Raw genomic sequence first — 17,068 nt, 5'->3', positions numbered from 1 at the left:
TGTTGCTGCCCACAAACTACTATGCAACTCTGATGCTGCATATGTGTTGTTGTTGACACTGCCATACTACAGCTAACTCTGCATCTGCGTTGTAACTCCCTCTCATCTGTTGTTGTTGCAACTGTAACTATTGCAACTAAGAAGCATCCAAAATACTGAATCAACTGTGATTAGTATGATGCATCTGTCTCCCAAGTCTCTCACTGTTACTAGCATTTGCACTATCACTGAAGAATTTGAGTTACTGCTAACTCTACACTGAGCCACCTACTCTATTGTCAACACTGCACTGCGCTCCTCAACATCTGACTGCTACTAGTCTGCAACTTTCACTCTAGTACTGACTGCATCGACTGTGTTCAGTATGATGCATCTGTCTCCCAAGTCTCTCACTGCTACTAGCAACTGCACTATCACTGAAGAATTTGCGTTACTGCTAACTTTGCAATAAGCCACCTACTTTGTTGTCAACACTGCACTACGCTCCTTAGCATCTGACTACTACTAATCTGCAACTGTGACTCTGGTACAGACTGCATCAACTGCCACTGATCCATCCTGCTACTGAACATTGTGGGCCCCCATAGCCAAGTAATGATCCATGAGGTGGACTCCTCAAAGACCCTACCCAATCTTTATAGCTCTTTGGGGCTACAACTCCAAGTCACCCCACCTCACCCCTAGAGGTATAGTTACCATCATCGCAAAGTCTTCCTCCAACCTATAGGACAACTTGTCGATCTCAGTGGACGCTGCCTGTTGGTCCTGCTTCTCTGACTTGTCCTTCTTCCTAAAAAGACACTGCGTGTTGTTGTGACCGAGCTCACCACATCTTGAGCGCTTAACCTTTAACAGGTCTTTCTTCTTCTTTCTCTGCTCCCCCTACCCTTGACTAGGACCCTTTGATGCAAGGGCCACATTCTCCTCCTCCTTCACCATCTTCTGTCAGCTACTACTGTTGCCACTGATGGAGCTCTTCAACAAAGCTCGTCTCAATTCCTCCTGTTGCAAATCAGCCCACATTCTGTTCCATCCTTGTAATGTGTCTCTGGCATCTGCCTAATATACTTTGGACGAAGACTTGCCAATCCTCTAAGACACAGTTGGGTGCAAATCGTACTAGCTTTGAAGGTTGAGGTGCTGCCCCAACAGCGGAAAGTTGGTCTTGGACTTCCTGAATCTTAGTGAGGAAGGGATGTATGCCTTTCCCCTTCTGCATCCTGCTGCATCTCAGCTTCTCCTCCAAGAGCATCTTTCGCTACCCGGAAGTACCATGGTATAGCGTGGAAAGAGCATCCAACATTTCTTTGGTCGTTCCCTTGGCCGCTATATGTGAGACAATATGGTCTCAGACTCCATCCAAGATCAAACGCTTCACCCACATCATCTCCTTCATATATTACTTGAGTTGGTCTGCATCCTGAAGAACCGCCACTACATTATCAATATAGGCTTTTAGGCCATATTCATCTAGAAGGAAGGAGATCCTAGCCTTCCAGGTGACATAGTTGGATGATCCATCCAACCTATCCTAATCTCTAAGCCTTGCAGTGGCCATCTCGAAAACTGTCGAAAATCCCCTCTTTCCTTCTACTTGGTTGTTGTTCTGCTACTCGCACTCCCCTCTGGAGAGAAGGGATCTCCTCACAACTACTGCCAATCTGCAAGGAAAAATTGAACTTTTGAGACAAGAAGTTCCCTGAGAGAAAGTTTCCCTCTACTGTGTGCTTTTCTCTTCCACCCAATGTTGGTTCTGCTGTTGCGAAACCCTCTGCGTCCAACCAAAAATTTGCTCAACAAAAATATGAGCTACAGTTGCTCCCTCTAACTGTTGGAATCACTCTCCTGGGAAAATCGAATTTTCTGCACCCCTACAATTGAAAATTGAACTACTGGCCCCGTAATTCGGCCTGCCTTTCTGAGCATCGCGTTGTCTCAAGAATTTCAGCCTACTGCTCCCTCTGAGCAACGAATTTCTTTCTCTGCTTCTGAGCTTCCCGGTTGATCACTCACGCTCTGATACCATGTGAAAATTACAAAACTGGAATCTTATTGCAGCAACTGGAATCTATTTTTCTAATTGTTAAATAGTTTAACAATTTATCTACTACGACAAAGATGAAATAAATTACACAGCAACCTTCACAAATAAAATACTACGGAAAGAATAGCACTAAAAACTGAGAAAATAGTAGCACACACATAATAAAATTGACACCGTTATTTTTAGACAAATGTCCACGGAAAAACCTAATGCGGGAAAATTAGTGTAGCAAATGAGGGTTTTATTTTATTATGCAACAGTAAAATCTGAGTACAATCTATGGATGCCCAACTAGAAATCCAAACAGCGAGTAAATCTGGCCAAAATTCGTTAAGGGAATTACCCTTCTTCCACCAGAAATCCCAACACAACTCCTCTTTAGAAAACTCGTCCTCTTGGACCCTTTACGTCAGCCTCTGCGCTTCTTTGTGCAGACCCTATGACACCTAGCCTCTAAACAGCCTCTGATGAAGTCGTTATGCCTGTGTCTGCTGAGGAAATTGCTTCTTCGACACTCTGGACCCTCTCCCTAGCCTATAGAACATAAAATGAATTTCTCTCTAGCAAAATTGAATTGCTTCTGAAGCAATTGCGTAGTCCTTTGCATTGCCTCACTAGGAATAACTCGGCCCCTTGTTGTTGCCTCTCCGAATCTGGAAAACTTCCTCCAGATCACCGTGTCTGCCCCTCACTGACCCTGCTTCGATCTTGTCTCCGGCAACTGCTGCTACTCTCTAGAAATTGATCTGCCAAGAAAATCAAACTACAAAAGTGTCTTCTCTAAGTGCCCATCGACTTCTTATAATCCTCTGTTGGGACTACAACAGCCAAGATTAAATCTTAATCAAGGGTTAGAATCATCTTGAAAGTCGATATGTGTGAGTTTCTAGACGATTCGCACCTTGACTTAATTAATTCTGATTAATTAACGATATTCCCTAAGTTTAGACTTAGGAAATATTTAAAAAATGGTTAATAATCTAATTAAGTCATCTCTAGGTGGAATTTCTAGAAAAAATTTATGGGTTTTGGAGATCTCATGTATTCTAGCCTCTCCGCCAAATTTCATCGCTAGAACACATCCGATGCTACAAAAACTAACAAAAAAGATGTCTAACAACAATGTTATTCCCAAGGCATTTAATGCATCGTTGATTGGCCCGAGTTTCAAGGCAAACAATGGAGACAAATTTCTGGGTTAATAATTGTTGGTTCAGTGACAGAATTCAAGAGAGGTCTTATAAAAGCACACAATTTGAGGTAGGGATTGCTAACTGTGAGAGAAATTTTAGACAGTGACTCGAAGTTCTAGAGCTAGGCACGAATTTCCACTGAAGCATGACCCAAATCAGACCCGCGAGTATCCGCGGGTCTGCACGGGTCCTATACCGGGCCGGGTCACCCGCATAGAACTCGTGGTTAAGACCCTTACCCGGCGGGTTTATCATTAAACTCGTCTACCCGTATAGGACCCGCAAGTAGCCTATAAAACCCATATTAGGCCCGTATAGGATCCGTCGAGCCTCAAAAGCACAATCTCTTCAGATTTTTTATTTTTATTTTTATTTTTTTTATGTGCTTAGTTTTGGAAGAAAGAATGGAATGGATCATAATTTTAAAAAGCTTATGAACATGAAAAAGCTTTAATATTAATTTTGAAAAAGCTTATAATCATTTAAAATAGTGATTTATTCTTACTATGGTAAATATCCTAGAGTTTCATCATTTTATCCTGCATGCCATAGAGACATGCTTTGCAGATGAGGCCCCATGCCTAAACCATAAACGACATCAAATTATAATCTTAAGAGATTGAACTATGCCAACCCATCATGGAGAGTTGCCCACTAGTGCCAATTCTCTATGTTATTGAAATAGAGAACCTCTCAGCTATTTGATTCAGACAAAGGCTGGTATTGAGGCCATGAGGAGAATTCCACTTCAAGGCCAAAAAAGACACCTCATTAATGGATATTTTGCAGACACTTATTTCCTCAACATTTGTGGAGACCTGGCATCGTATATAACAACACTAGAACATGTTGCCTTCTCTTGCACAGAGTCAGTCTCTAATAATTTATCATTTATGACAAGTATTTGAATTTTGAACTCGCTGACATTTTTTTTTTAATTATGGAATCACGAGTCCTTTTCTTATTCGGTATCTAAATGTTTTGCTTACAAAAATCGAATATGTTATGTTGTACTTTTATAGATATGAGATGATGTTATGAATTATTGCATATATTGTGGTTTTTATAACTTATAAGGATTGGAATTGTCATTAGTTTCTTTTTTGTGCTTAAAATTTACCATATTTTAAGTTTTTTTGTATTTTGACGAGTCTTATACGAGTCTTATAAGGGTTGTTCCCAAGTCTTATACGAGTCGACGAGTCAATGCCGTGACGAGTCTTATACGAGTACGAGTCATGCAACATTGCGAATTTCAAGGGGACTATAAGTGCCCTTGAATGTGTTTTTTAAATAATGTAATTAATTTCCTGAGAAAGCAAACTAAATTTCCTTAGTACTAGTTTTCCCCTTGAGGGTTTTTTTCTAGGGCCAAGTTTGACCAAAAATAAGTGTGTCAAAATGAAAACTTGTGTATGCTTGTGTCTAGTTTTCTTATCAGCTAAAAAAATGAAAGAGTAGAGTAGTCCTGTAATGTTACTTTGAAATTTGCATTAAAGTTATACATATCAGCTAACATGTGGGGTTGTGGGCATTAAACTAAATGCCAAACCGTTGAAACAAAGGAGAGCTACAGAGAAACCTAAAATTTCTACAAAAAAACCATTGGTTACACTATATCTCTTGTATTTTGGTACTACCAAAAGCCCCTATTAGTTTTCTTCTGCGCAATGACAATTTTTTATAGCTAGACAATGCTAGGAGATTAACACCTACAATTCAAAGATCAAGTGACCCCATATAAGGCACTAGGTGTGTTTGGGATCATTTGGGGTTATCTGAGGGACTCCTCCCATGGCCATTTAGGAGGCTGTTGGGCCTAAACAGTGGGAGCTTAGGGTGAGGTGACAGTGGGCACCTACCCTGTGTGTGCCCATCTGACAGATTGCCAGGACCTTAGCAACCCTACTAATCAGATTGGTAACAAGGGGGATTGGGGGGTTTAGGGTTTTTTGGCTATTTACTTTTCCCTTTTTTTGTTGCAGGTGGGCTCAGTCCAATTCAGAAAAGAACCGGATGAACCATCCAATCTTACCACTTCCTTAATGAATTGGCCGATTTTATAACCTGGCTGAACCAGTAATTGCTAGTTCTAGTTCAAACCAACCAAAGCAGTCAGTTTTGGTTCCATTTCAGAGCATTTTTTAAACATTCAAGTTTAACGATGAACCCTCCAGCAAACAAGTGCAGTGGACAAAACAAAGCTTAGCACAATTCACTTATCCCACTTTCATTGGCCTCCATTCCCAACATGTGTAGCTTCTTCCTGGAGATAATGTAGTCAAGCATAAAATATTTTCAAGCTATGGTCTCAAACTTATAGAAAGATAGTTTAGGTGCAAAATGCAGTAATATATTTACCACATGATGGGCTAATCAATACTCATATAAAATTCACTAGAACATTGTAGTTGGAACTGGCCTTTCAAGCCTACCCAAAAGAAAAAAGAGTAAATTGTGAAAGTTTGAGGTGGCCTAAAAGAATGGCTGTAATCTTCCTGTGACATATTGCTCCAGGATAGTTAATGTAAATACAAATATTAACCATTAAGCACAGCACCTAAAGAAACAATATAAAATAAGGTACATGTGAAGTAGACAACAAATTGTGTTAAAAATTCAACAACTCCAAAGCAGAGAAACTTCAATTGAGTAAACAAACTCAAAATCAAGTACTACAAAAGAGAGTTAAATAACACAAATCGGGAATACTAAAAAGGTAACATACAAGTTCCCAGGCATCAACAGTTTTGTCAGGTTGTCCTTGAGAGTACTTTTCCTTTTCCATCAATAATGTACTGAATAAAAAAGAGTTCCATTAGTGGGAAAACATTATACGACAAATGAAAGAAATAATCCATCAATGTTCAAATCAAGACAATACCATGCTTTTCTTTGTTGCAAGATTAACTTAAAGACTATGCCATAGATTCCACAGGAAAACCATAATAGTTTGCTAACCAGCCTTAACCTTTATTAATATAACAGCTGACACTCTATAACTAAAATGACCCTGTTATTGCATAAAATATCCATGGACAAGTCATTTATCACAGAGAATACAATTAATTTTCAACTGAAAGTACTCATCTCAAAGCAACCAGTCCCTTCAGATTATAGTCATGAACACATTCATCTGTGATAAAAGACACAAATATAAATCAGAAAATTTGGCACACTAACTTCAAATGGGCTAAGCATTAATTTATCACTGGTCAGAAGCAGGTAATTGATTCCACCGCTGCACAACATACATTTTTGACATAATTTATAACTAATAGTTGTAGTATAACAGAGTTAGTGATTGAACAGTCTAAAATGTTTCTTATAATCCATAAACATCAAAATGGACAGACCAACATCATAAAAACAGAACGAAAAAATTAGTATTGACACCAGACAGTGGAGAATTGAAAGTACAGAAGTGCATGACTATTTTAGAATATACTAAAGAGGTAAGAATACCATTTCCATAGATCAGAGTTCCATTATCCATAGATATTAATTCTGAATATACTGTTCTAGAAATCATTCAAATGCAGATAACCAAGGGTGCCAAGCAAAAACAGGTTTCAAGTTCTCAATAATGATTACAATGGGATTGTTTCCTATGACAAGCAATAGTTAAGGTCAGTGAAATCCCAAGGCAACAGGTACAGAGTTAGATTAAGCAGAGAGAAAGGGTAAGATCCAAGAAAGTAAGACAAATGACACTGGAACATGCTATTTCCTCGTATTAAAAAGGAAAAAATTTATCCATAGGTTTATCAACAGTTAAATTTCTAATACCAGCCAGATTTATGTTCTACTTCTCATGGCAAATTAATTTATCCCCAGCAGTTTATTTATTTACCCACATAAACACTGATTTGCCAAAAAATAAAATCACTGGTATTTTTAACTTCTAGAATTAAAAATATGCAGCGGAAATAAACCAGAGAAATCAAACACACATTGCAAAATTAATTAACCCACAATCAATTCTGCGTCATTTCATTATCTGGAAAATCTGGCTTTTTCGACCCAGAAAGACACGAGGAAAAATACAAATCTGGAACCTGCAACTTGGCTCCCTCAGGATGAATTCAGCCTAGGTAAATCGGCCTCAAGGAAATCTGCCTCCAGATGAAATCGGCATGAAGAACTCAGCCTCAAACAACTCGATATGATCCCTCCAGCAACTAGATCTACGTCCTATCACTAATGCACACTGGAAAAACCCCAGCATTCCAGCAACTCGGCTCTGAAATCTCCTCCTACTCGGCCTCCCTGGATTTGCACGAACCCACTCGCACTTCACCTTCTCTGTGCACTGATCCACTGAGCCACTCACACTGCAAAGAAAATCGCTCTCTTTGAATGATGACTCGATCACACAACTATGCTCTTCGTCTTGCTGTCTTCACCTCCTCGCTAGGCTCCATTTTTAATCTTCATTGAGTCCAAATCCCTAACCCCCCCATCCCTTCTAGAACCATCTTGGAGATCAATGGTAGAGATTATTTCTAAGTCACTTAAATAATTAAATTATTTATCCTTAGAAAACAACTCAATAGTCCACAAATTATAAATTTACTTTTATTATTGTACAATAATAAATTTACTTTAGTTAGACTTAGGAAAGAAGACATAAATCACTAGAAGAGGCAAATAATGTCCTCTACATGCAAAGACACCAAGCCGATGCATAAGACCTTTTGATGCTACTACTCATACCAACACCGCCTCCTAGCAAGGAAGGGAATCTCCTCTACCCCCAGCGTATCTCAGTACTTCACAAACTTTCCCTTCACTATAGGCTTAGTGAGAACATTTGCCACCTACTCCTCTGTAGAAATGTACTGCAATCTCACAGCACCCCTCTGGACCCTGTCGATAATGAAGTGATATATGATCTTGATATGCTTGGACCAATCATGAAACACGGGATTCTCAGAGAGCTTAATGTAACTCTAATTATCACAGTGTATCACCATTAGCCCCATCTATGGATCAAATAATCTTTAAAGCATCTTGTGAAGCCACACTTCCTCACAACTCACCATACCTGCTGCCATGTACTTTGCCTCTACTAAACTGAGTGCCATTGATTGTTGCTTCCCGTTGAAACATGAGATCATGGTTGATCCCAAGATGAAACAACATCCAAATGTGGACTTTTTGTCCACTACACTCCCTATCCAATCAGAATTTGTGTACCCCTACAACTCCACTCCTTCAACTCTAACACATCTCAGTCCAAAATCTATTGTAACTCGGTATCTAAGCACATGCTTCGTTGCCACCCAATGAACCTATCTTGGCTCCACCATGAACTGGAAAAGTGTGTTCACAGCAAAACATATATCTGGCCTAGTGTTTACCAGATACATCAAGGAACCTATCAGCCGCCTATACATTGTGGGATTTGTTACCCACCAAAAGTGGGTGACCCCATAGGAGAATTTTTCTCTTAGACATCTCTTCAAATAGCAGCCAACAACCTCTAACAGCCAATGATGTAGCCGATGTATTGTGCCATTGGATTTCCGCTCCCTGGGGCCTGAACTAGTCATATGTCCCCTTGCCCATTTGTCAAGAGCATATGTTTGAAGGTGGGCAATCCAATCATAAAAGAATGTTTTTCATTATGCTATCATGTGCTTATGCTTGTTTTCCTTGGGCATCTTGGGCATGGATTATCGGGTCACTTGGAAGAAGGAAGGGTTTTGACTTTAGTTTTGTTCCCTTGGGAAACCCCGATTTTGGTAGCGCGATCCCGTTTGTTGAGAAACGATATGTAGTGGAATTAGGCTTGATTTCTATACTTGATAATTACTTGTGAATGTTAGGATTTCTTCTTTATTATTTATTATGCCTTCTTCTTCAAGCAATTATAAAAAACGTTCAAACTTCCAAGAAATTAAAGAGACAAGAGACACAAAAATTAGGCTCCAAGCCAGGGCAAAAACCCACAAGGGGGAAACCCAACAATCCTTCTCTTATAGAATCAGATCAAAATGAGATTTCCAATACCAAGACCAACACCTAAAACTGATACCAAAATGTCAATTCCAACACTCCATCAAGTCGCCTCCAAAAAGTCAGCGATGGTCAAACTATTCAACTCCCTAAAATTTTGGGCATGCAATAGCACAGAAAAACAAAGTTTTGTCCTCACATGCGAGTTGCCCACATCAAAAAAGAATTGATATTCTTCTAGACTTTCTCTCTCCTTTGACTTTTGCTCCTTTTTCTTATTTGCATGGTTCAAATGTTTATCTTTCTGTGTGATTGAATTGATGTCCCAAGTAGATCAAACTGTCCTCTTATATATAGTTGTCCAAGAGGTCAAATAGGTGGCTCTTGGAGGCCCAAGCCAACTTGACATTTTGTGGACTCTTTGACTCAACATAAAAATCAAATTCCTTTACTATATAAGCATGAAGAACATGGTTTGACCAAAAAAGAAATAATAATGAATATAATAAATACATTAATGACTACATTATGAAGATCGACACTAGTTACAACTTTAACACTCCCTCTTAACTAAGGAGGTACTCATAATGACTCAACAAGACAATCTCAAGTTGAAATATACATATAAAAAAGGATCTGGATTGATAAGCATCAATGATGATTTATTTCATCATAACCAGCATTGTCAAAATACCAAGGCCTTAACAAGTACGCTTTATCTCTCCACTAGATCGGACCATAATGTTGGGAGGCATAAATTTGGACACCGTCGCCTCTCAAGGCACATACCCTGTCCGAGTGTTCCCAAGGTATTACCTCACAGGACCATTTCCTAATCCAAGGAGAAGTACATCCTCCAAACCATTCTTTGACAAGTCTATGTATCCAACTTAGGATGTTAATCCTAGTCAACCACAATGCATGACCCAAGAATGTATGTCCATGATGATTATCCAATCCAACATTCTCCCTACCAGTGTTCATGTGCTAAACTTATGCAGTTAGTCCTAGCCATAGTATGTGACACATGGAGAACACAGTGTCCACCCTCACTCCCTCTCAACCAGGGAGGAGATATCCACAAGCCTAAGCTTGTCTTAATAATGCTCATCCTTTTCCATGAAAAGGAACTTCATCAATGCAGCGGCTACTTGTTCATCTTATGGAGATCCATTGTAGCTTGTCGGCTCCTATCTGCATCACATCATTATGAGCTTCAACCTTCCTGGCTTTCTGACAATCTTCATATCAAATCCAACATGTCATCAAATAGTCCATCACAACATTATGTTGAGAAATCTAGGGCATGAGCATTAGGTGATTTCTCTTCTATTAGTGACTTCTTGTGAATGCTTTTTACTTGTTTAGATTAGGATCTTCTTCATGTTAGATTATTAATGTTCTTCTTCATCAAACAATAACCAATGCATAAACAAAATAGACAAGAGACACAGCATGTAGGCTATGAGCCAAGGCCAAAACCTCTCCATCTTGAGAGGAAAACCCACACAAATTCTTCTTATAGAGATTCCAATTGACGAATACCAAGACCAAGACCCTTGACCTATTAGCCACTCCAAGACCAAGCCACAAGTCCTCTTGACTGTCTTCTCTTCTCTTGACTCCTCTTCCTCTTGACATCACTGAGATCTCATCTAGATCTCTTCTCGTGAGACCTTCTTACTGTCATCATCAACGAACTGTGGTTGTACCAAACTGTTATGTCTTCAAGACTGTATCTATGATAGAGAGACCCTTGAACTTGTCTTTGTATCTCTGATCCGAACTTCCTTACTATGGTTAGCCTAGAAGATGTCCTTGTTGTCTCTTCCTTTAGGTGGCACCGAGACCTTAAATTTGGGTACCATCTAATTACTCACTTGTGCTTTTCATGACATCTAACTGATCTTCGCATCTCTGCAATCTTCTTGGTCACTATGCTTAGTCGACAGAAGGATCCGAATTCCTTTTTCACTGTAATGATACCCGAATTCACTTGATTGTAACCATACACCAAAACAAAGATCTGAGACGTTGGGTGATTGTGCTAGAGGTCTGAATTCATCATTGTTCTCTTCATTAAAAATATCTGAACTGTCTTCGGTGACTACCATCCAAAAAACTCAGAGAATCTGACTTATGTTCACTATTCTTTATTACTGAAAAACTCAAAGAAGATATATGAATTTTGTGTGTTTGTGAACTGGGCCGAGTTTGTTATTTATAGTGGTATGTCTGACCTATTGAGCCAACATGTACTTACGAATAGAAGTGTCTCCAAATACGTTGAACCGACATGAGATTCTTATGCATATTAAGGCCGACATCAAGAGGTGGATTAGAGCTTGTCGTTGGAGGGCTATCTAGACACTTTATAGACATATACATTGTTATGTACCCAAGAAGGGTTCTTCATACATGCATAGACTCTTTGACTTTTAACGACCAAGCCTAAGGCTCTCAATGGGAGCCATCTAAAATAAAATCACTTGCTCATGAAACCCATGAAGCAAGGCTTACAAAAATAATTTTATTTTCTTCATTACATCATTTACAAAAGTCACAATTACATGTCATTATGAAGACCGAACCTAGTTACACTTTTCAACACTCCTACTTTACTAGGGAGGTATTCATAATGGTACTTGGTCATTCTCAATCTAAAGAATTGCTCATAAGATGAATCGGATTGGTAACCCATCTGTCTAGCATCATATCAACCAGCATTGTCACATAGCAAGGCCTTGACTAATAGCTCTATCCACATGATCAAAGCACAATGTTGGCGAGACCAATGATTCATAGACACCAAAATCATTGTCTCTCAAGGTACATACTCCACCCGGGTGTTCACAGAGTATGACCTTCTTTGGACTATTCTTATCTTGGATAGCCAGTCCTCAAAGAATATCAGTCCATGACTACTCTTATCTTGGATGCCCTATCTCATCCTCAAAGAGTATCAGATGCCAAATGATTACCCAATCCTCCATTCTGTCTTCCCAGGTGAAGACTAGAATGATGTGTCTATCTCTCCCTCTCAATTAGGGAGGACATATCAATTCCAATAACGGAATGTACTCATTCCTATGGAAGGAATGTACCTAAGCTCCCTCTTGGCTTAGGAATTTCCAAGTTTCTTCCAAGTAAGAAACTTGCTTTCAGACTCCCTCTTAATTAGGGACCTATTCACCACTATGTGTCAACTATCCATAGCAGTACACCCCCTTTTTTGCAAAAAGGGTAGCGCTTGATCGACGTGTCTGTGCCATTCGACTGTCATCGTCAGCCCGATCATGTTATGTTGTATACCCAGTCTGCATGTGTAAATTGTAAATAATCTTAGCAGATCTGAGTCATGTATGTAAAATGTCTAGGAAAACCTAATTTTCTAGTGATAATCTACGTTCCAGAAGGTTTTTTGTCTCACCGATCCATGATCGGCAGAGTTTTCCTTCAGCGTAACCCCAAAGCCGAAATGAATTTTGTCATTAGAATCTTAGGGGAATCCTAGTATGCTTCGAGCATAGTTGAGGGGGAGCGCTCCCCCCTCTCCCGATCCCGCTCCCAATTCGTGCTCCACGCGGGAGCAACTCGGGAGCGGGTCGGGAGCGCGCTCCCTAAAAAAAATTTCGTTCCCTGCCTTTTCGGGAGCATTTTGCCTTTTTTGCAATTTTTTTTTGTAGTAATGTTCGAAATGCAATTTTTTTGAAAGAAACAAATAATTTTTTAGTGGGGCAACTTAATGATCAAGTCTAGGCCCTAGTATTGATATGCTATTCATGGTAATGTTAAATTCTTAAAGTAAAAGTGACATTCTCCTTAATTTTCATTTTCATCCTTTTACTTAAATTTTTAACATTACCATGAAATGATTTAGGATGTTTGAGAGTGGTTTCGGCCTCATTGGATTTCAAATGGACAAAGTAGAATTTTAGATTTCATTCAAAATCCAGCAGACTTATCAGTTTTTCAGGATTTCAGGATTGGGGGATTGCAATGTTTCCATTGAATTTTGTCATGTGTTAGGGTATGGAATTCGTATTTAATCAAGAGCACCAATCCCTCTATGTACCTTGATGTTAGTGACATTGGTTGTCGAACTCCTCTATCATGACCCTCCTAAAAATGTACGCATCACTCAAACAAAATCTTGACTTGACATGCTATGCTTTTTCTATCTTATGTTAATGCTTAGAGGGTGATATTAATGACAAAGATCCTTATACAGATACAGAGGTAATGACAAAGATACCTCTGGATATTAATGCTTAGAGGGTGATATTAATGACAAAAATCCTGATTTTCCAACAAGACTAAAAAATTAGACATTTCTCGTGGTGCCAAGAGGCCCAAGCATAAGAAATAGATAATAGATTTACTTCTCTTTTCTAGTTTCTAGTAGCTTTTATAACTATTGACTCTTTCATATTTATTATGATATTTTTTTAAACAATATATGACAATTTAAGTTTGAAGTTGGCAATTATAACTCATTAGTAATGAATTATGAATATGATGCTTCATGAAAGTTGAAAGTTGTTTCTTTTCATTTCATTTCATGTTAAATATTATTTGTTGTAATGGTTACACTTAGCTTACAAGTACAACTTTGGTGATCTATGATGATAAATGTTATATATTGAATTTTGAAAGCTTGAAACTTTAAGATTGATGAATCATGAGACTCAATATGTTGTATGTTACTAACTTGTGGACATGGTTGATGAAGATTATAACTTCTCGATGATTGTTGTTATATGGTTCAATCTATATTTTTTTATGTTTTTTATATCTAATTCATTATTCTACATGTTTTTGTTGACATATATGTATCAAAATATATATATATATATATATATATATATATTATATAAAAAACGCTCTGGGATTCACTCCCAAACCAGGAGCTTCTGAAAATGTCGCTCCCGCTCCCGTTTTCGCTCCCGTTCCCGCTCCCCGCTTTCGCTCCCGCTCCCAAGTAACACTGACTTCGAGTCTATGTAAAAGTAATTTGGAAATAATCCTAATTATTTAGGTTATTTCAAATTACTTGATCTGCTAGATTATAGTTGTGTCGCACCACTAGGTGGTCTATGAGGGTCTATGTCAAATGGGTTTCCCCCTTGAGATGTAAAATTGTAAAAGTCATGATGTAAAGTGTCTTGAGGGTTAGAAAATGTTTTATCCCCTCATAAGTCCTAAGTCCTAAGTCCTAGGTCCTAGGGGATTTTTCCAAAGGCTAAGTTCGAGGATCCAAAAAATAAAATATAAAAATAATAATAAAATTAAAAAAAATAAAAAATAAAAAATAAAAAATTTAAAAAAAAATTAAAAAATTAAAAAATAAAAAATAAAATTTAAAAATAAAATTGAAAAATATGAATTTCACTGTTATTTTTTCCCTCTATGTTAATGGTTGATTTAAGCTATGCAAGATATCTTTAGTTTTGAGTTTACCGAGTGTTAGGGGAAGTTCTCGGCTAAACCAGCCAACTCCCGGATTGTGTTTTTTGAAAGAGCCCAGCCAATTTTAATCCCGGGCTTATCATTAGAATCTTTCGCAGATGCATGAAGGGTTTTTTGAAGCACCTTACTCAAAATTTAAAATTCTTAAAATATTTCTGTGGCATAATGACAAATCTGGCTATTCAGAGCCTTTAATTTGTAATTACTGTAACTATTTAGCTGGTTTTTGTTAGGGTTTTAGGTTTTAATTCTTGCACATTTTACTTCTCGGTGTTCTGTTTTTGCCATTGCAAGTTGCAGGTACAGATTTTAAAAGTTTTTCAGGGTTTCCATCAGGCAATCTGAGGTAGATTGATTTAAATTTTTTTACAATTTCTTAGGAAATTCAAGGGTTTTTTGTTGTTGCCTGGAGGGTTTCTTTTTCGCAGAAGGATTTCGAAATTTGTTTCAGGTGTGCGCTGTTCAAACCTCCAGATCTACATTCTTCAAGCTGCAACACTGGCCATCAAATCCTTCATTCTCATGCTGCCGCATTTTCTTCTGGAATTCTCAGCCACCACACAAATCTCAATTAGTTGCCCATTCGCGCGCAGTCAGCGCTTAACCTCAGCCATCCTTCCATGTTGCTCTTCAAAACCCTTGCTACATCGTTCTCTGCCTTCACGCACTCAAAATCCCACTCTCATATCCATTTCAACTCCACGCTCAACAGATCCATGTTTCCTCTGTGTGAAGCTCTTTCAAACGCTGTCAGAATCATTGTTTTCCTTACGCGACTCTTCCAACAGCCACCTCTCAGGCATTTCTCACTCAGTGCCATCAAACCTGTACGCATCCCTGCCCGCTTGGCGTACTACCTGGTCCGAGCTGCTCATTTCTCCACGGATCTCTTCATTGCCATACACCTACCCTTCACTTGATGCCTCCTGCATGAAGCTTTTCCTGCCCCCCCCGCAGCCCTTCCACCCCTTTGCGGCTTCAGCAAACCTGCAAAATCACTGCTTATTCATCTACGTGTTACCTTTCCTCACTGCTTCTCCACGCCACCTACGCAGCTCCCATCGCACCTCTACACAACCATCATCATCTGTGCAATCATTTCTCCAGCCCCTACGTGCCAAATCCGTCCCATCTGCTCCATTCTTTGCTCCTGATCCGCAGCAGCAACCTTCAACGCCTTCCTTCCGCCGTCACAAACCTGCAAAAGAGACAACAAACTCATCGATTTTCTTTTGGTATAATATTGGGTTGTCCCCTTTGGAATTCGATTCGTTTTGATATGCATGCGTTGGTTTAGATTTAAGTTAGCATATGCTAGGGTGTATATATTTTTGTTGTTTCATTAAAATTAAATTTAAGTTAGGTTTCAGTTTATTTTCTATTTCATTTAGTTTAGATTTTTTTTTAATTTAGATGTTGGGTTTTGTTGTATAGGTTAATGCTTTGAATTTTGATTTAGATTTGAGTTTTGATTTTATAATTTTCAAATTTTTTTATTTTATTTTTTTTTATACATACGGTCAGGCATTTTAAATTTTTGTATAGTATATGATTTAAGATAGGGGTTAGTTTTTAGTTTAGACTTTTGTTTATTATTGGTTTTAATCATTTAAAAAAAAATCAAAAAATAATAAAAAATATAAAAAATCATAAATCATTTAAAAAAATTAAAAGGTTCCTTTTCATTTTTAGAATTTTAGTTTAGAATAGATTTAGGCTTTATTCTGATTTTTAATTTTAAAATATAAAAAAATATAAAAAGTTCCTTTATGGTTTTAAATTAGATTTTAATTTAGGATTTTAATTTTGTTCTATTTTGATTTTTTTTTAGCTTAGAATTATATAAAAATGTATAAAAATTAAAAAAATTTGAAAAGCTTAGCTAAAAATTGAAAATTCATTTTGGTGTCTTTTTGTGGTATTTATTTTCCATTTTTCTATAGCTAAAAGCACTTAAATGTTTATTTACAAGTTAGCTATATGAATGTGGTAATTGGTTAGAATTTAAATTGTATGGTGGTTTAAAGCATTCAATCTCTAGAAATTTAATTGCTGGATCATTATGAAGGCGTTGTGCATTTGTTGAAAATCTTACATTGCTTGGGTTCTTTGATGATAAATGATTGTTTTACACGGTTTATACTTCTGCAACATTTAATAAATAATCATTTAATCATTAACTCCATAAGGCACTGGTACATTAATTTCTAAAATCAATCAGGTACTAAATTGCATTGCTGTGTCTCCCAACCCAACTAGTCCATAGTTCGTCTTCCTTTGTTCCATAGGGTCTACCCCCCTTAGCCTTGGGAGACGACTTAAACAGAGAGATCAAGGATCAGGGTGACAGCCCCCGGTCTGAGTGTTGTCGTGACAATCTGTGTGACAACATTTTTTGGCG

The 17,068-nt window shown here is 38.0% G+C and overlaps 1 protein-coding gene across 3 annotated transcripts in view; it reads right to left on the bottom strand.

Moving 5' to 3' along the window:
- The window catches only part of LOC149238416 (uncharacterized), a 335,656-nt gene that overhangs the window by 77,994 nt on the left and 240,594 nt on the right, over positions 1-17,068 (bottom strand). For 2 of the 3 annotated variants that reach the window (XM_089373036.1, XM_089373035.1), the window contains exon 8: positions 5,966-6,035. In XM_089373036.1, coding sequence (XP_089229162.1) covers positions 5,966-6,035 — 70 coding nt within the window. Of the gene's footprint in view, positions 1-5,965; positions 6,036-6,327; positions 6,374-17,068 lie in introns of all 3 variants that reach the window. The other variant, XM_089373034.1, reaches the window with a different exon arrangement.

Source organism: Pinus tabuliformis, chromosome 8 (genome assembly GCF_031772625.1).
Source record: "Pinus tabuliformis cultivar Carrire ecotype Pingquan chromosome 8, CPIR1, whole genome shotgun sequence".
Lineage (NCBI taxonomy): Eukaryota > Viridiplantae > Streptophyta > Pinopsida > Pinales > Pinaceae > Pinus > Pinus tabuliformis.
This window is presented reverse-complemented; position numbering and strand designations above follow the sequence as displayed.